At 38.5% G+C, this 16,113-nt stretch overlaps 2 protein-coding genes and 1 non-coding gene across 3 annotated transcripts; 2 read left to right on the top strand and 1 right to left on the bottom strand.

The window, feature by feature from the left end:
- Positions 1-1,580: 1,580 nt before the first annotated feature.
- Positions 1,581-6,101, top strand: zfand1 (zinc finger, AN1-type domain 1). Its single transcript, XM_042399906.1, has 8 exons — positions 1,581-1,728; positions 2,981-3,023; positions 4,057-4,096; positions 4,233-4,360; positions 4,502-4,593; positions 4,789-4,907; positions 5,029-5,184; positions 5,845-6,101. Exons 1-8 carry the CDS (start codon positions 1,674-1,676, stop codon positions 6,019-6,021), a joined length of 810 nt encoding a protein of 269 aa, XP_042255840.1. The 5' UTR covers positions 1,581-1,673; the 3' UTR covers positions 6,022-6,101.
- Positions 6,102-6,281: 180 nt separating this feature from the next.
- On the bottom strand, positions 6,282-6,354 carry trnar-ccg. The gene has a single exon. It is a non-coding gene; the product is annotated as a tRNA-Arg (tRNA).
- Positions 6,355-8,016: 1,662 nt separating this feature from the next.
- Positions 8,017-15,153, top strand: maf1b (MAF1 homolog, negative regulator of RNA polymerase III b). The gene is made up of 8 exons (XM_042399232.1): positions 8,017-8,559; positions 9,625-9,713; positions 12,055-12,186; positions 12,294-12,456; positions 12,555-12,676; positions 12,785-12,904; positions 13,678-13,770; positions 13,911-15,153. The coding sequence occupies exons 2-8, from the start codon at positions 9,631-9,633 to the stop codon at positions 13,933-13,935; spliced, it is 738 nt and encodes a 245-aa protein (XP_042255166.1). The 5' UTR covers positions 8,017-8,559; positions 9,625-9,630; the 3' UTR covers positions 13,936-15,153.
- The last annotated feature ends 960 nt before the right edge of the window (positions 15,154-16,113 follow it).

Raw genomic sequence — 16,113 nt, 5'->3', positions numbered from 1 at the left:
AATAATAATCTCAGATAACCTTATGATTATGACTAGTAAAATTGAATATATCTGAAATGGGAGTTTTTCCTAGTAAAAATTCTATGTGATTCTGGATATCTGAAATTGAAAGTCCAATACACATGAATGGCAAAAATGACGTCACTTGTCCTAGGAATAATTTCATTGTGGATATCTGAAATGTTCATTTAATTGATAATAATAATTGAATTACAGATATCTGCCGTACATATCCAGTCTAGCTATTAAATGTTAAAATGACTTGCCATAAACTCGAGGTTTCAAAATAGGAGTGCACAAACCAATGGGTGACATCACAGTGGCTACATCCATTATTTTTGTACAGTCTATGCATTTTACCCTATTTCTTCAATTCTATCCACCAACCTCAGTGCCTTCCTGGTGACTCCTATCCCTCATTGTCATTTGAATAAAGAGGCCAAAAAGCTTCCATACATATATGGCACAATGCAATATGATATGTTCAATGTTTTCTTTGACTCCACAGTTCCCACACTTGTCACTGTGCCATTTCCCCAGTACAACAAAAGTGCCATTTAATCCTGTATGATCCAATCTGAGTCTTGTTACGATGATTTCCTTCCTTCTGTTCCTTTCTTTATAGTTCTTTGTTATGACTGACTTTTGTGTTTTGTGGTACCCCCTTCCTTTCTGATCTTCCTCCCACCTCTTCTGCTATATCTGCATTCCTTTCCCATTAATCACTGCTTTTCTTTCTCCTTTTCCAAGTGGAAATGTTACTGTTATTTCCTTTTGCAATGCACTTTTAATTTATTGGCACACTCAGTTCCTTTCAACCCCTCATGCGCTGGTACTGTACATCTGTACCACCTCTATGAAGTCTTAGCAAACTATGGTAAAGTTCACAAGGTGACTGAATGCTTTCCAAGATGGCTATTGAATCTGCACACCACCGCCCCATCAGGTTTGACCTCTTCAAACCCCTGTGACCCAATAATGGCTGCCACTCTTTTTGCTGTATATACTGATAACTGGTCAGACAGTCTTTTGGAGATATATATTTTAAACCTAGGGACATACACACCAATTTCCACACGCTCCTGTTTGTTCTTAGAGCCATCTGTGTAGATTTTGAGATAATTGTGATAACTATTTCTCCAGTACATACTTGTTTTGACTCCCACTTCATTCTTTCGTCATTCTCTTTTCTTTTCCAGAATACTCATGTCTATCTGGGAACAGCCAAGTGGATACGCTAATTACTGGGGTGGACCTGGTGAACTCTCCTCCACCCCATATGTCCTCTTTCTTTCTCCCCTTGTCCACCCCCTTCCCATTTTTTTAAGTATTATTTTATTTTATTATGTCGTAATTGAATTCCCTTGCACTTTGTTACCTCTTTTTGTTCTTCATACGTGTTTCTATGTTACTGTTTTTTTTTAAGTTGATTGTTTTCAATAAAGTTGAGGAAAAAAGTAGGCTTTAAAAAAAAGGCCAATAAATTATTTTTATTTGTATTAAACTTTAAATTATTTCATAATTGATAAATATATAAACTTGCACGCTAATTATGACTAAAAAGCGAGGATAATCTTACTTTAAATACTTTTTAAGTTAAAAAACGAAAGATCCGCGTCTCGTGACGTCACTTTGCAGGGGTCAAAGTTCGTGTTGGTAGCTGCGGCTAACTCATGGCTGAATTAGATATTGGAAAGCATTGTAAGATCGATTCCTGCCACCAGAAAGGTCCGTTTCACCTCCGTCTGACCTTCAATAAATGAAGATATTTCAGTGTGACGTTACTCTGCCCGTTTTGTCACTATGAATGACACAAAGTGTTTGTTTTTAGCACGGTTAGCCTGCCAGCTAGCTGTTAGCTCGCCGTTAAATTTGTCTTTGTGCAGTTATTTGTGAATAAAACGTTTCTTATGTAAAACAGTTGATCGTGTAGAAACTGTCTGCCTAGATTTAAATGGGTCAGCATAAACAGTCACTGTGGCATCTACCTAATTAAACGTTTATTTATTATTTATTTGTACCATAACAAGCGTTACGTTGCAGACCTCAATCCAATCTTATACCTATTACATTAGTTATCGATTGATTGTTTGTTTGTGTCATGCGTAAAACACCAAAATACAGCTGCAGTGGTGAAACATTTGTCAAACATAGACAAGACCAAAACCTCTTACATTAACTACGTTGCAAACAAACAAAAAACTTTGTCTTCTGTACCAAACTCTAATGTCAGATCAATGGCGATCATTCACAGGTGTTGACAGAGAGCTTTAAATACATTTCTTTATAATAAAAAAGAATGTTGCAGTGTTTACATTTCTCACTTATGTGTGTTTATATTTTTTTAACTACAATGTCAACATTTCTCCATTTTATTTTAAGTTATCGTTACTTATCTGTATATATATATATATATATATATATATATATATATATATATATATATATATATATATATATATATATATATAATTTAACAGCAAAATCACAGTTCTTCTGTTTGCAATCTTAAGTTAATTTTACTTATTCCTATTTATATATTTGACTTCGATGTTGCAATGTGACACATTCTGTTTACACATATTTATTCTAGTAGATCTTTACTTATGGTAACTACATTTTTTGTTTTTATTTCACACATGCCTTGTTTACCATGCCAATAAAGCCCCTTTGAATTGAATGGATAGCAAACAATGAGTTGTCTGCAAAAAACTGAACACACACACACACACAGCAGAGCCTCTCTCATGGGTGCCAGCTGATGCAGGGCAAATACAGCAAAGTGAATCTGATGAAGGAACGTGCGAAACGTGTCGTTCACTCCTTTTGTTTTTTGATGTAATCAAAATAGTGTCAATCCTAATATCCTGGTGTGCGTTACTTTTTTTGATTTAATGAGTTGTCTGCATTGAGCTTTGCTGTGAGACTCGGCTCTGAAACTAACCTGACTGAATTTGTTCTCCTCCCGTTCCTTTTCTAGATTTCCTTCCCTTTGTCTGTGACTCTTGCAGTGGTGTTTTCTGGTAAGAATTCCCCTTCTCAGAAATTAATGTGACTTTTATAAGTGGAGGGGGTATACAGATTAGTAACTTAAAAAAAAATACAGTATTTTTCAATATAACTACAGCCCGACTAATCGACACAGCTGATATTATGGGCTGAATCTGGCTCATCGTAGATACAGTATATCAATATCAGTGTACAAATGCCAAATATATGCTGGAGGTAATTTAGACACTATACTAGAGTCACTATTACATTATTTATTCTCCAGAGAGTACTGACAAGTTTACTTTACAAGTGTAAAATGTCCTGCTCCGTGTATATCTTGGACACTATTTAACCAAAATTTTCCATCCTTATCAAAAATATAGTGGGTGATTTATCGACATCAGATTTTTAAAACCCAAATATCAAATAAAAAACTCAGTATCGATCAGGCTCTGTTAGTTACAGGTGAAAGGGTAAAAGCAGCAGAGTAGAAAGTACAATATTTTAGAGATGATATGATTTGTCAATTAGTCAATTAATTGATTAGTTCATCAACAAAAAATGTATCTGCCATTATTTTGATAGTCGATTAATCATTTTAGTCAACATTACCTAGTCTGAGCTTCTCAGTTGTAAGGATTTTCTTCCTGTTTTATGTTATTGTAATCTGAGTATTTTTGGCTTTTGGACTGTTGGTTGAACAAAACAAGCAATTTGATGATGTCACTTTGGGCTTCAGGATGTTGTGATGTTCATTTCTCATCACTTTATCACATTTCGTAGTCTAAACTATTAATTAATCAAAAAAATATATCTGCAGAATTATCAATAATGAAGATAATCAGTAATAGCATCCTTATAATATTCTCTTATGAAATGTAGTGGAGGTAATGTATAAGGTTGCATAAAATGGACATATTCATGAAAAGCACTTCATAATTGTATTAAGCACAGTAAAGTGGGTACAGGACTAAACATACTTTGTTACTTTTCTCCGCAGACAGTTCCACTTATGTATGTTATGTCCATTTTAATAAAAGATATGCATCCTTTTGTCTCTTACAGCCTTGAGCACAGAAGCAGAGAGGCCCATTCGTGTTCAGTGGTAGGCCATACTTTGATGAAATGTGCTTAATGTTCTTCTTTGATAAGATCAGGACAAATACATTTCTTCCTCTGTTCAGTTATTTAGATACTAGCAGTATTCTTTTTCAACCTTATTCCCTTTGATTATTTTGCAGGAGCCAGTGAAAAGGGAAACTCAGACTGTGGGTGGCAGCACAAGTTATCCGTGCTCATTTGAAGACTGCAAGGGAAAAGAATTGTTGCCTGTAATTTGTCCACAGTGTGAAAAACATTTCTGTTTGGCGTAGGTTTTACAGTTTTATCTCTCTTTTACTGAACTGCTTATAGGGCTTATAAAGCAACATAATTATCTATAATACTGTTTCATCAGTGGAACAGGTGAACTGGAAGTGAAAGGTTCAAATTTGTTGTTCTTGACTTTCAGCCATCGTCATCAAGATGATCACAAGTGTGAGAAGTTGGAGGTCCAAAAGCCTCGAATGGCAGCAACCAAAGAGCTGGTGCAAAAGATTGTGGGTCAGTTACAGCGAAGCAGAGTCACTGATAAGTTGACTGTAGTTAGATTTTCTTCTGTCATTCCTCTTTTGTCCACATGGGATCAGTATTAAACAAAATACTCTCATTTCTATCATTACTAATGTACATTTGTTCGTATTATTCAACCCACTTACATTTGGATTATGTTTGTATCACCCTCTTGTGATAACTCAGAGTCAAAGGATGGATCCAAAAGTAAAGGACGCAGAGGAGCAAAGAACAGTGCAACTGCAGCCAAGGTAGCGTTAATGAAACTGAAGCTGCACGCTGCAGGAGACAAGGGACTGCCACAGGTAAAATCCTCACTATCACTTTATCACTATAGCATACATTTACACAATGTATAACTTTGCATTTTTCTATTATTATTAGTTTTGTCCTACTAATTATTTTCTGTCCCTTTTGGCTTTCCAGACAGAAAGAACCTATTTCCAAGTGTATCTTCCTAAAGAATCAAAAAACACCAGCCAGCCCATGTTCTTCTGTTCCAAATGGAGTGTGGGAAAAGTGGTGGATTATGCAGCCTCCCTAGCTAGCCTCAAGAACAACAATAATGTGCTGACAGCTAAGGTAACAGATGGCAGGAGGAGAATCACTGATATCACAATGAATTTCACTAACCCATGTACAGTACAACTACCACTAAATGACCTCTTACTTGTCTTCTTCATAACTTCCACTCCCTAACAAGGTAAAACAAGGACTGTCAACAATAATGCCCGCATTTTATTTTTGATCTAAGCTATTTTAGATGAGAGTTTATGTAAAAGTGCACATGCATCTGCAGCCTAAAACTAATGAGGTTTGCAGCAGAGCGAAGTCTCCTCCATAATTGACAACCTATAGTTGGACCCTGTTTGCACAAACAAAGTGCAGGTGTCAGGTGTGAGCTCCTTCCTGCCTGCAGCATGTGACGGCAGCAAGCGAGAACTATGCTCACAGGAAGCGTGGTTCACCAGTGTTTAATGTTTTTGCTCTAGTTCTCGTGGTGAAAGAAACACCAAATCATTTTGCACAACACTCTGAGTATTCAATTTTTTTCAGAGGTCTCATCTGCTTTCCTCGATCTTCTCATCTCATCTCTTCTGAACATTTAAAACCAGTGTTTCCGTTAAAATCATTAGAAATTAATTCCATATTTTGCTAAATTTAAAGGGCTGATTGTTTTTTTCAAACATAATTAAATGGCAAAGTCTGAACAGCTTTTCTCTTCTCCATGTTGCTCTGCAGAAGCTGCGGTTGTGCCACCCTCAGACAGGTGAGGCTTTCCGTATGGATGACACCCTGCTCTCGCTGCTGGCTCACCCAGACACTCCCCTGTACAATGGGGGTAATGTGATCCTGGAGTACCTGGACAATGAGAGCACAGGCCTGAACGATGTTTCTGACTATGTCACAGTGACCTGACTAATCAACAGCAGCCTTTGCACCGATGATTTCTGTATGCAAGATGTATTTCTGTCAATAAAATATGCTGTATCATGAAATATTGATCTTTGACTGAATACAGAACTGTCAGCTTTTAGAAAAACACTACATGGTTTATAGCATAATGCAGCACATGACATGTAGGTTGGGTAATATGCATATTTACAACAATGCAGACTTTGCACAAAGCTTATAAATGAACTTTTGCTCCATTATAAACCATGTCATCAGACATTTCACGACCCAGGTGGGACTTGAACCCACAATCCCCAGCTCCGGAGGCTGATGCCTTATCCATTAGGCCACTGGGCCGATATGAAGGTATTGTCCTCACAGCAAATAATGACATTATACACATCATTTAAATACAATAGTATTTTACAGAAGAGCAGCACATCATTTTCACCCGGACCCCATAGGGTATTCTTTCTCTTGCCTTCAGGGCATTTTATGTCATCGCATCATTATGCTGTTGCTACGTGCCTGAGGTTTATCGGTCTGTAATGAAATCTGACAGCATATTTCGTTCAATTCAATGCAATGTACTGTGTTTGATCCTAAAACATAAAATCTGACAAGATACAGGGCGAATGTCCCTTTTTTGGTTTCGTTTATGTGTGTGTGTGTGTGTGTGTGTGTGTGTGTGTGTGTGTGTGTAGGTGTGTCTTTGTGTCTGTGTACCGTGTGTTTGTTTGGTTTCGTTTGCCTGGTTTTTCTGTCTTTTTCCATTTATTTTAATACGTCACATTTATATAATCTACTAAAATGTTAAAACAAACCAGACAAAGATGAAGGGCTTATATTAAAGCAATGAAATCATAAAAACAACCAATAAAATCTAGAAAAAATGGGAGTAAATACAAATTTGACCATTTAATAAAGAAAAGATAGAAATCAAGACAATTTAAACTCACAATTTAACAGCCAGACTGCGTAAATAAAGTCTACATATGCAGAGTATTTTTAAAGGTTTTAAGTGGCTGTTCTAGAGCCTCTGCTCACAAGTGATAAATAGTGAACTTAAACTCTTAAAAGCAGCCAAGACATAAATAACACACACACACACACACACACACATACACACAGAGAGAGACACAGCCTCTCGCTCTCTCTTCCTCTTTTGCACACTTACTTACCCCCACCAAACACACACACACTCTTACTTGTTAGGCAATATTATATTTTTGTCAGAAGTATTTATCATCCATTACTTAAGTGCAATACACCATTAATCTATTTACCACTTATGTGTATTACCGCACTTGCCCACCAATGTGCAATATAATATATATATGTATATATTTTAATTCGTCTCTCTCTTATCTTTCTCCTCTCTATCTCCTTTTTTATAACTGTAAATACTTTATTATATAATCTAATTGGAAGTAAAGCTCGAAGAAGCTAAAGTTCACTTCCTTCAATATAATAATAACTTTATTTATATGGCATCTTTAAAAACAAAGTACAAAGTGCTTTGACTGACAAAGCACAAAGTAGAGAGAAGACAAAAAGACGAAGAAAGATTTTTTTAAAAAGACAGTAAATAACATATATAAATAAATAAAAGTAAAAGGAATAAATAGACGACATCACATAAGAGTAAGTCTATATAAATGGGTTTTAAGAAGTGATTTAAAAGTAGTCACTGTTGATGCCAATGTTGACGCCCGCTGTGTTGCTGTGCATGTAACAATTAAAGCTCTTGATTCTCTTGAATTTAAAGGCAACACTAAAAAAACAACAACATTAAAAAAAACATTAAAAATTTGTATTTCTTGTTTCAGCTGTCGGTCTCTGGTAAATAGGCAAGTCCAGACAATAGACACAGCTCCAGCTAGGGGGCAGGCCGAAGAAACCTTTAACCAATCAAGAGAGCTGTCACTTATATGGACGTGTCAAACAGCGAATCAGAAGAGCGCTTTCATAAAGTAGGGGTGTGCGTCATCCAAGTCTATATAAATTAAAAGGGGCTGGGCTTTGCCGTACAGTGGATTCCGTTGTTTTGATGAGAATAGAGGTGTTGTTGAGGTTATCGACGATTTACAGCAACCTTGGCTCGTATTGGTAAAAATTTTTAGTCTCGATAGCTCGCCAACTGCTGCTTTTCTGATCGAGTCGCTTATAAAAAGGCGACTTGATCTAGCTAATACAAAGCCTTTGTGAAATCGAAAGGGATGCCGCTGCAGACAGACTCCGACGGACGCCAACAGTCTTTGGATTTAATCTCATCGCATTTAATCGGAAAGAGTAGCTTCTCTATAAATTTAAAAGGCCTCAGAATAATTCATTCTCGACCGAGTGCTTCTGTAAGATGCTTAAACGCGAGTGCGAATTAAAAGCTCTGTTGTGAAGTGAAGACAGGAGCGTAACAGTTAACTAGCGAGCTAACAGGCTAACGTTAGCTGGTCAACAAACCGTCACCGAGGGAGCCGTTAGAGGTTAAAAAGAAGAGTTTCTACAGCCCACAGCTTCGCTTTTGTACCCGTTGTTTTCTGCCTGTATTGGGACTATTGCTCGGTAAGTCAGCTGTTGTGTAATATCGATGTACTGAACCAGGAAGACGATTTGTCAACTTCGTATGAACAGGGTGGGGGAGGGGCAGGGGCTTAGCCACAAAAAGAGGAAACTGTTTTTATCTTAAATTTGACCTCACGGGGCGCTGCAGCTAATTAATTACACTGACCACAGTTGTTTCTCTGGTATTTTAGGCGCACTCCATTACAAATAAAAGTTCTGCGTGAAAAATCCTACCTAAATTAAAGTACATAAGTATTAGCAGCTTGATATAGTTAAAATATTGCAGTAAAAGTAGTGGTTTGGTCCCTCTGACTGATATATTATTATATATGACATCATTGGATTATTAATGCTGAAGCATCAGTTTGTAAGTAGCATGTTACTGTTGTAGCTGCTGGAGGTGCAGCTGGTTTTGAACTTCTTTATATACAGTTAGCTAGTTTAGTCCAGTGGTTCTCAACCTAGGGGTCATGCCCCTCCAAAGGGTCACCAGATGAATCTGAGGAGTCGTGAGATGATTAATGGGAGAGGAAAGAAGAAAAGTTCTGATACACAAATATGTCTTCAGTGTTTGGACTTTTTCTCTAATCTTTTATTTTTGGTGAAATATTGGATCATTTGAAGATTTATTGAAATGAAACCATGTGAGAGGTTTAAAAGGAAAAATCACTATTTGATGGAGCTGTTAACAACTCATAGACATCTGAAATGTGACCCCGACTACACACTGCTTTTTGTAAGACGTCAAAAGCCAAAAAGATTGGAAACCACTGGTTTCATCTTTAACAATGTGTTGTACTTGAAAAGCTTGTTATATTATCCATTGTGTCAAATCTTCATCTGAAAGTAACTAAAGCTGTCAAATTAATGTAGTGGAGTAGAAAGTACAATATTTCCCTCTGAAATGTAGTGAAGTGGAAGTATAAAGTAGCATAAAATGGAAATACTCAAAGTACAAGTATTTCAAAATTGTATTTGAGTAAATGTACTTTCCATCACTGAAGAGAAGTCTGTTTACTCTCCTAACTTGACTGTTGGCTAATGTTTCATTCTTGTGTTTCACAGACAGCAATGAAACTGTTGGAAAACTCCAGTTTTGAAGCCCTCAGCTCTCGGCTGTGTGTTGAAACAGGGGAGTCTCGCATCCTTGGCAGGTAACGGTCATAGTTGCAACATGAACATCTGTACTTGTTGACACCACCTTACTGGGAGTGTTTTTAAAATCTTAGAGTAGGGAGTTTCCTTGAAGATTATTTGGCAACTACTTTGATCATTTTTTTTTTATACCGAACATTTGCTGGTGTCAGCTTCTCACATGAGAGAATTTGATGCTTTTCTTTGTCTTACATGATAGAAACTTGAATATATTTTGGGTTTCAGACTGTGGGTCAGACAAAAATAGACATTTGAAGACAACAACGGGTATAAATGCCCAAATTTAGATTTTCCCAGGTTCTTAAATATGATAATTTGCTGCTTTTTTGGTCTTAGATTTTAGGTTGACCATTATCTATCTTCTGACATTTTACAGACCAGACGATTAATCAGTTATAAAAATAATTGTCAGTTGCAGCCCTACATTACTCAAACTTCAGCCATAGTTCTTGTGTGTTTGCACAGAAACATACAAACACATACAAAATACACAGCCCATGGGCCCTGGGGTGAAGCATGTACCAATCACCTCTTGAGGTGTTTGTAAACAGCTTTACAGCTTCTATTTCAGTAGTGCTGACTTGGTGTCATCAACACAGCTCTTAGACTTCAGACTCAGGACTTTGTGTTTATGCCAAAGTAAGAACCTCTGTAGTTGCTGTAGTTTTCCATATACAGGAAAAATCTTGTCAGGTGTGATGTCATGAAATGAGAATATAGGTTGTGAGAGGTGCGGCTGCTTCAGAGATCACATGGGGGTAGTAGAGCAAACAAGCACCTGCATGTTATGCAATATTTTGATAAGAGTCCTGAACTAGAAGTCTACATTCAGGGCCTGTACTGAAAGTTAATAGATAACTATTAATACTTTTTGACTTAATAAAGGCAAACCCTTAGAAACATTGTGTTTTAAGGTTATGTAAGGCTTCAGCAGGCCTTGGCAGTTACAGTAACAGCGCGGTTACATAAAGGGCAGTGGGTTGTGGAGTTATGCAGCCCAGTCTGAGCGCAGGGTTTTGAGTGTGGGTTGGTGAAACTAAAGCTTCTGTACTGGTGTTGACCTAGAGTGACGCACAAGACGGTGTCCTCTCACACCACTCTGGCTATTTTCGAGACCGTTGTGAGAAGTGTGTGTTTGTGATAAGAGTATATGTCATGCACAAATAAACACACACACAGGAATACAACATGATAGTCGAGTGCTGCAGCTGCCAAGGCTGCTGGTGTTTAGGCTGCTTAGTGGATTAGCGAGGCAGCAGTCGTTTCCAAGCTGCAGACTTCAACTGAAAATGCACGAATGTATGATTTAGATTTTTGTAACATGTGCAAAAAATTCAATCAAACAGTAAAAGTAACAGTAATAATCAATTTTGTTTGTACCCGTTTAACAAAAGTGACAAAGTGCTTCACAAAACGTGTGAATAAGACTGAAGAAACACAGCCAGTGTTCAGTGTAAAGGTGCAAAAGATACAATATAATAAGATGCAACAGAAGTACAAAAATAAATATGTTTGTGGGCTGTGGTCAGAGTTATGCACAGCTGCTAACGGCTTGTTGCTGTTGTAGCTTTTTAAAAAATAATCTGCGTTCATAACCTTCACTGAGCTCCAGTGTCTTGCCATCTGGTTGCCCAATGTTTTGCCTGCCAGGTCAGCTGTGTTGTGTGTGAGTGGAAAACCAGGGCAGTTATTTCCATCACGGTGTCCTCTGCAGTTCGATGTCCCTATAATTAGGTTGGCAAGGCCAGCGAGGGTCTTTAGTCAGTCTATCTTAAGTTGCACAACCTTTTGCTCTTGCATAACCTCTACGTGGGTGGGGGCAAAATAAACAACTGCACATCGGTCTGCTGCGCTCATATGTCTGTATACAGTGGCGTCTGACCCAGAAACATGAAAGAGCATGCGAGGAAATGCTCGCACTGACTTGTTGTGTCAGATGTTTGTGCAGGTGTGGTTCCCAGTGGAAAGTCATGGGCTATCTGGTCAAAGAGATCTTGTTGTGATGATGCCAATACCAAGATAGATCTGATGTTTATGTTTTCGCAAATAATACAGCTGCAAAGAGTGCACACATAGCTGAAAATAGAGAGGAGTGAAATCAGACATTTATGAGGCTTTATAAAGTTGATAAAGTGTATTAAAATATCATGATTTACCCTCTGTGTGTTGTTTACAAGTGTATTTAAGCCTAATGGGCTGCTAAAGTAGACTTTGACCAACATTTTCACTCATCAGGAGCAAAAGTCTGCCTCTCCCAGTATTACATTGACAACACATTTATTTAGTTTAATGCACAAATATCGATCACTAATGAGATGCAACATTATTTCTGCCCTGCAGGATCGAGAGCTACTCCTGTAAAATGGCAGGGGATGACAAACACATGTTCAAGCAGTTCTGCCAGGAGGGGGAGCCACACATCCTGGAGGCTCTATCTCCCCCTCAGTCCACCAGCGCCACCAGCCCTTCACAGTGAGTACTGCAGCCCACAGACATTTTCAACACTGCAGGATGGAGACAAGAGTGTGATTTCAGATCAGAGAAAAGACTTTAAATGTTGTTTTCTGTGTTCTGTGCAGACTGGGGAAGAGCGTCGAGGATGGGGAGAACCCTCTGAGTGACAAGTGTTGCAGGAAGACTTTATTCTACCTCATCACCACGCTCAACGAGTCCTTCAGGCCGGACTATGACTTCACCGCGGCACGGGCCCACGAGTTCAGCCGGGAACCAAGTCTCAACTGGGTCAGTATACCGCTCCGTAGTTCTGCGGAGCAGAGTAGAGATGTTCCATGTGAGAGATAAATGTACATTTGTTAAACAATAATGTGATTTCTCTACAGGTGGCCAACGCAGTAAACAGCAGCTTGTTCTCAGCTGTGGGGGAAGAGTTCAACTCTCTGGGTCCGGAGCTGTGGAACGCCATCGACCAGGAGATCAACCTGCAGGGCTGTGACTTTTACAGGTAGGGGCGTGAATGCACAAGCACATGCTAATTTGTATTATGTAGCGGATTATTTATACTGAGGAGAAATGTTTAGGTGTGAAGTTTAATGTCTGTATTTGTTGTCAGCTACAACCCTGATCTGGACTCAGACCCTTTCGGTGAGGAGGGGAGCCTCTGGTCCTTCAACTACTTCTTCTACAACAAGAAGCTCAAGAGGATTGTGTTCCTCACATGCCGCTCCGTCAGGTCAGCAGCCTCATCATCATCATCATCACTCATCCACGTAACATCACAGATTCCTAAAATATAGTATGACAGATATACATAATGTTTATAGAAGAATATGTGGTTTATCGATCTACAAGGTGAAAATTCAGTGTTTAAACAGCAAATAACATCCGATAATGCCAAATACTGTATTGGCCCGAATATAAGGCAAGCCCTCTTTTTCCATCAGCTGTTTTTGTAAGAAATAACACACTTTCACACTCGTCCTGTTGGTAAAGTTTCCCTAAGATACCGTTTATCCAAGCAGAAGAGCGTAAACCTTGAAACTTTTCTTTCGTAAAAGTGAAATACTTGAGCAGAACATAAATCCCACATTCGTGTAGCTTGTCTGTTCCGTCACACACTCTCACTCTCTCCCGTCAGGCTGTTGGAAGCGTTAAAGCGATTTTCTCCAGCATTTAGCATTTTTCAGACTGTCTTTTTGAGCTCCTCATCATCTGTGACAGCAGTATATCTGCTTGACAGATCACAGTACGTTTCTGAGGTAAAGATGTCGACAGATGCTTTTAGCTCGTTTTCACTCGTCATGAATTTATGTTTAACATGTTGAGGTTCTAGATTGCGCAGATTTAACCGAAACGTGAGCCGCATGCGTACAAGAGTAACATAATTTGTGCAACACTCAAATAGAATAGAAATAGGAAATAAATATAGAATCTTCTCCATAAATATCCAACAAATATGAAACTTCCTCGTGTCTGATTTGATATAAAACTCTTTCATACCTGCAGCGTCCTGAGTGGTTATGGCCGCGATTGTCTCGACAACGAGCTGGACATGGAGCTGGATGACGAGGAGGAAATGGACGGCTTCACTGAGGACAGGTTAGACTGATTACCATCCAGTGTCTTTCCTGAGTTTGCTGGATTGTATGTGACTACCTGTAGTGCAGATAGAAAGGATGCAGGTGGCAGATTTTGTGTCTAGGTGCTGTTATTGACACTTTTTTCTCCTCTTCTCTCAGGTGCCCCAGAGCTCTGTGCGTGTGAATCTTCCCGGATGACGCACCTCGGCCAAAGAATATCTAGGCTGTTCCTCCTTCGATCCCATTCTTCGCTCCCCCATCTACCTTTTTCTTTTTGTGTTTGGGATTTCGCTGCCTCATCCAAAGCCATTTTCACACTTTTTAGACTAATGCATGTTTGAAGCCCTCTCTCCTGCTGGCGGTGGATTGTGTGCCGTAAGGCGGTGAACATTTTGTTAAAGACCCCGCGGTAACTTTTAAGCTTCTTCGATCTCCAGTTTGTTTTTTTTGTTGTTTTTTTTGACCCTACGCTCCTGGCTCAGTAACAGCACACACACACACACACACATGGACGCCTCTACATCTGCCACATCTCCAAGGAGACCACTTCATGGACCCTTAAACAGAAGTAGGTCCCGTTATGGAGACGTGTGGGCAAGAAAGACAAAGTTTCTTGCATGTGATGTCAAATTCCCACGAGCCTCGAGGAGTCCAGACAACACCAGCATTAACAAAGACTGACGCAGATAAAAGTTTATAATGTTCCTATGTGGGAAGCTGGGCTGGGTCCACGAAAAGACTGATATACCGATCAGCCGAGAACTCATCCCTTTGTTCATAGTTTGCTATTTTTTTGTGTGTTGCTTTTTCTTTGTGACAGTGACGTTACTGTGAGAACTTTTTTTAGCACTGAGTTTGAAATCTGGAAAAGGAAAAAAAAAAAAACCCACTGCATTTATAATTTGTATCATTGGATCTTAATACTGCGAACGCTCATCACTACTTATCGGACAAGAGGGCACTGCCAAGGATAACAGTACTATTGGCTCCAGAGTTGCAGCTTTGAAAACATATCAGCTTTCATCGGATGTGTTGCTTCAGTCCACGATTACCCAGTTTGTTGTTTCCTTTCATATGTCGTCTTTATGTCCAGTATTTTTTCATTGTTCCCAGTTAATCCCGATTTCTAAATGTCTGTCCTGACAGTGTTTTTCTTTGCGCATTACCTCAGTGCAAAGGCTTCATTGAAAGTGAATGTATAGTAAAATTTTAGAGGTAAAAAAAACAAAAAAAATCTTAACATAAAAAACGGCTGATATGTTCTACAATATTTTTTAGAAGTTGAGACGCTCCTCTTTACGTTCCTTACAAGTGGGTAGGAGTTGTGTGTCTTTCTTGATTGCTCTGTGCTTTGATTGGCTGATATATTACAGATGTGAATAAACTGGTTGTTTGAATCAGACCCGTCTGAAACATGTCCCACTGTTTTCCTTTTACTCCGATCTAAAACAACAAATACACCACCAGTCAAGAGTTACATTATACCTTGATTTTTCGTGTTTTTATTGAAATTCATATGGTTTAATGTCTGTGTACTGTTCAACAAATACAATTTTGAGATAAAAATAATCTTAGCTAAATTTTTGACTCATTAAAGTAGCCACCGTCTGGCTGTCCCATCAATTGAAGCTTACTGACCAGCCAGGTGTAGACTAGAGGGTGTTGCATGACTGTGGTATAGGGCTGCAACTAACAATTATTTTCATTATCCATTAGTCTGTCATTTATTTTCTCAATTAATCGATTAGTTGTTTGGTCCATAAAATGCCAGAAAATGGTGAAAAATCTAAACCACTGCTTCCCAAAGCCCAAGATAACATCAAGTGTCTTCTTTGTCCACAACACAAAGATATTCAGTTCTCTGTCAGAGGACTAAAGAAACCAGAAAATATTATTTAAATATAAAATACAATTTGAGAAGCTCAAATAAGAGAATCTTTTTCTTAAAAAAATGACTCCAAACAATTCATCAATTATCAAAATACTTGGCAGTTAATCCAATAGTTGGCGATAAAAAGATGGTGGTTGCAGCTCTACTGTGATAGCTCTTTTGTTCCAGGGTGCAAGTCACCAACTCTGGATCCAGCAAAAGAGCCCCGGACCATCGCGCTTCCTCCTCCATGCCTTTATACAAACAGAGTAAGTCGTCAACAAAAGTTGTAGGAATAGTTTGCATCAACTTTCAAGGCTCAATTTACATCCATTGCAGCAGAAAAGCTGAGTTGTTAACCCCTTACTTGATCCCTGAAAAACCCCTTTTTGATAACTAAAATTTACATTATTTTTTCAGTTTTTGGTCACCTAAACTTTGTTTTTTTACCTCTCTGTGTATTTTATACCATTTAAGGTTATTTACTGGACT

The sequence above is a fragment of the Thunnus maccoyii genome, chromosome 21, assembly GCF_910596095.1.
Source record: "Thunnus maccoyii chromosome 21, fThuMac1.1, whole genome shotgun sequence".
NCBI lineage: Eukaryota > Metazoa > Chordata > Actinopteri > Scombriformes > Scombridae > Thunnus > Thunnus maccoyii.
Note: the sequence above shows the minus strand (reverse complement) of the source record. Positions and strands in the feature narration are given on the sequence as shown.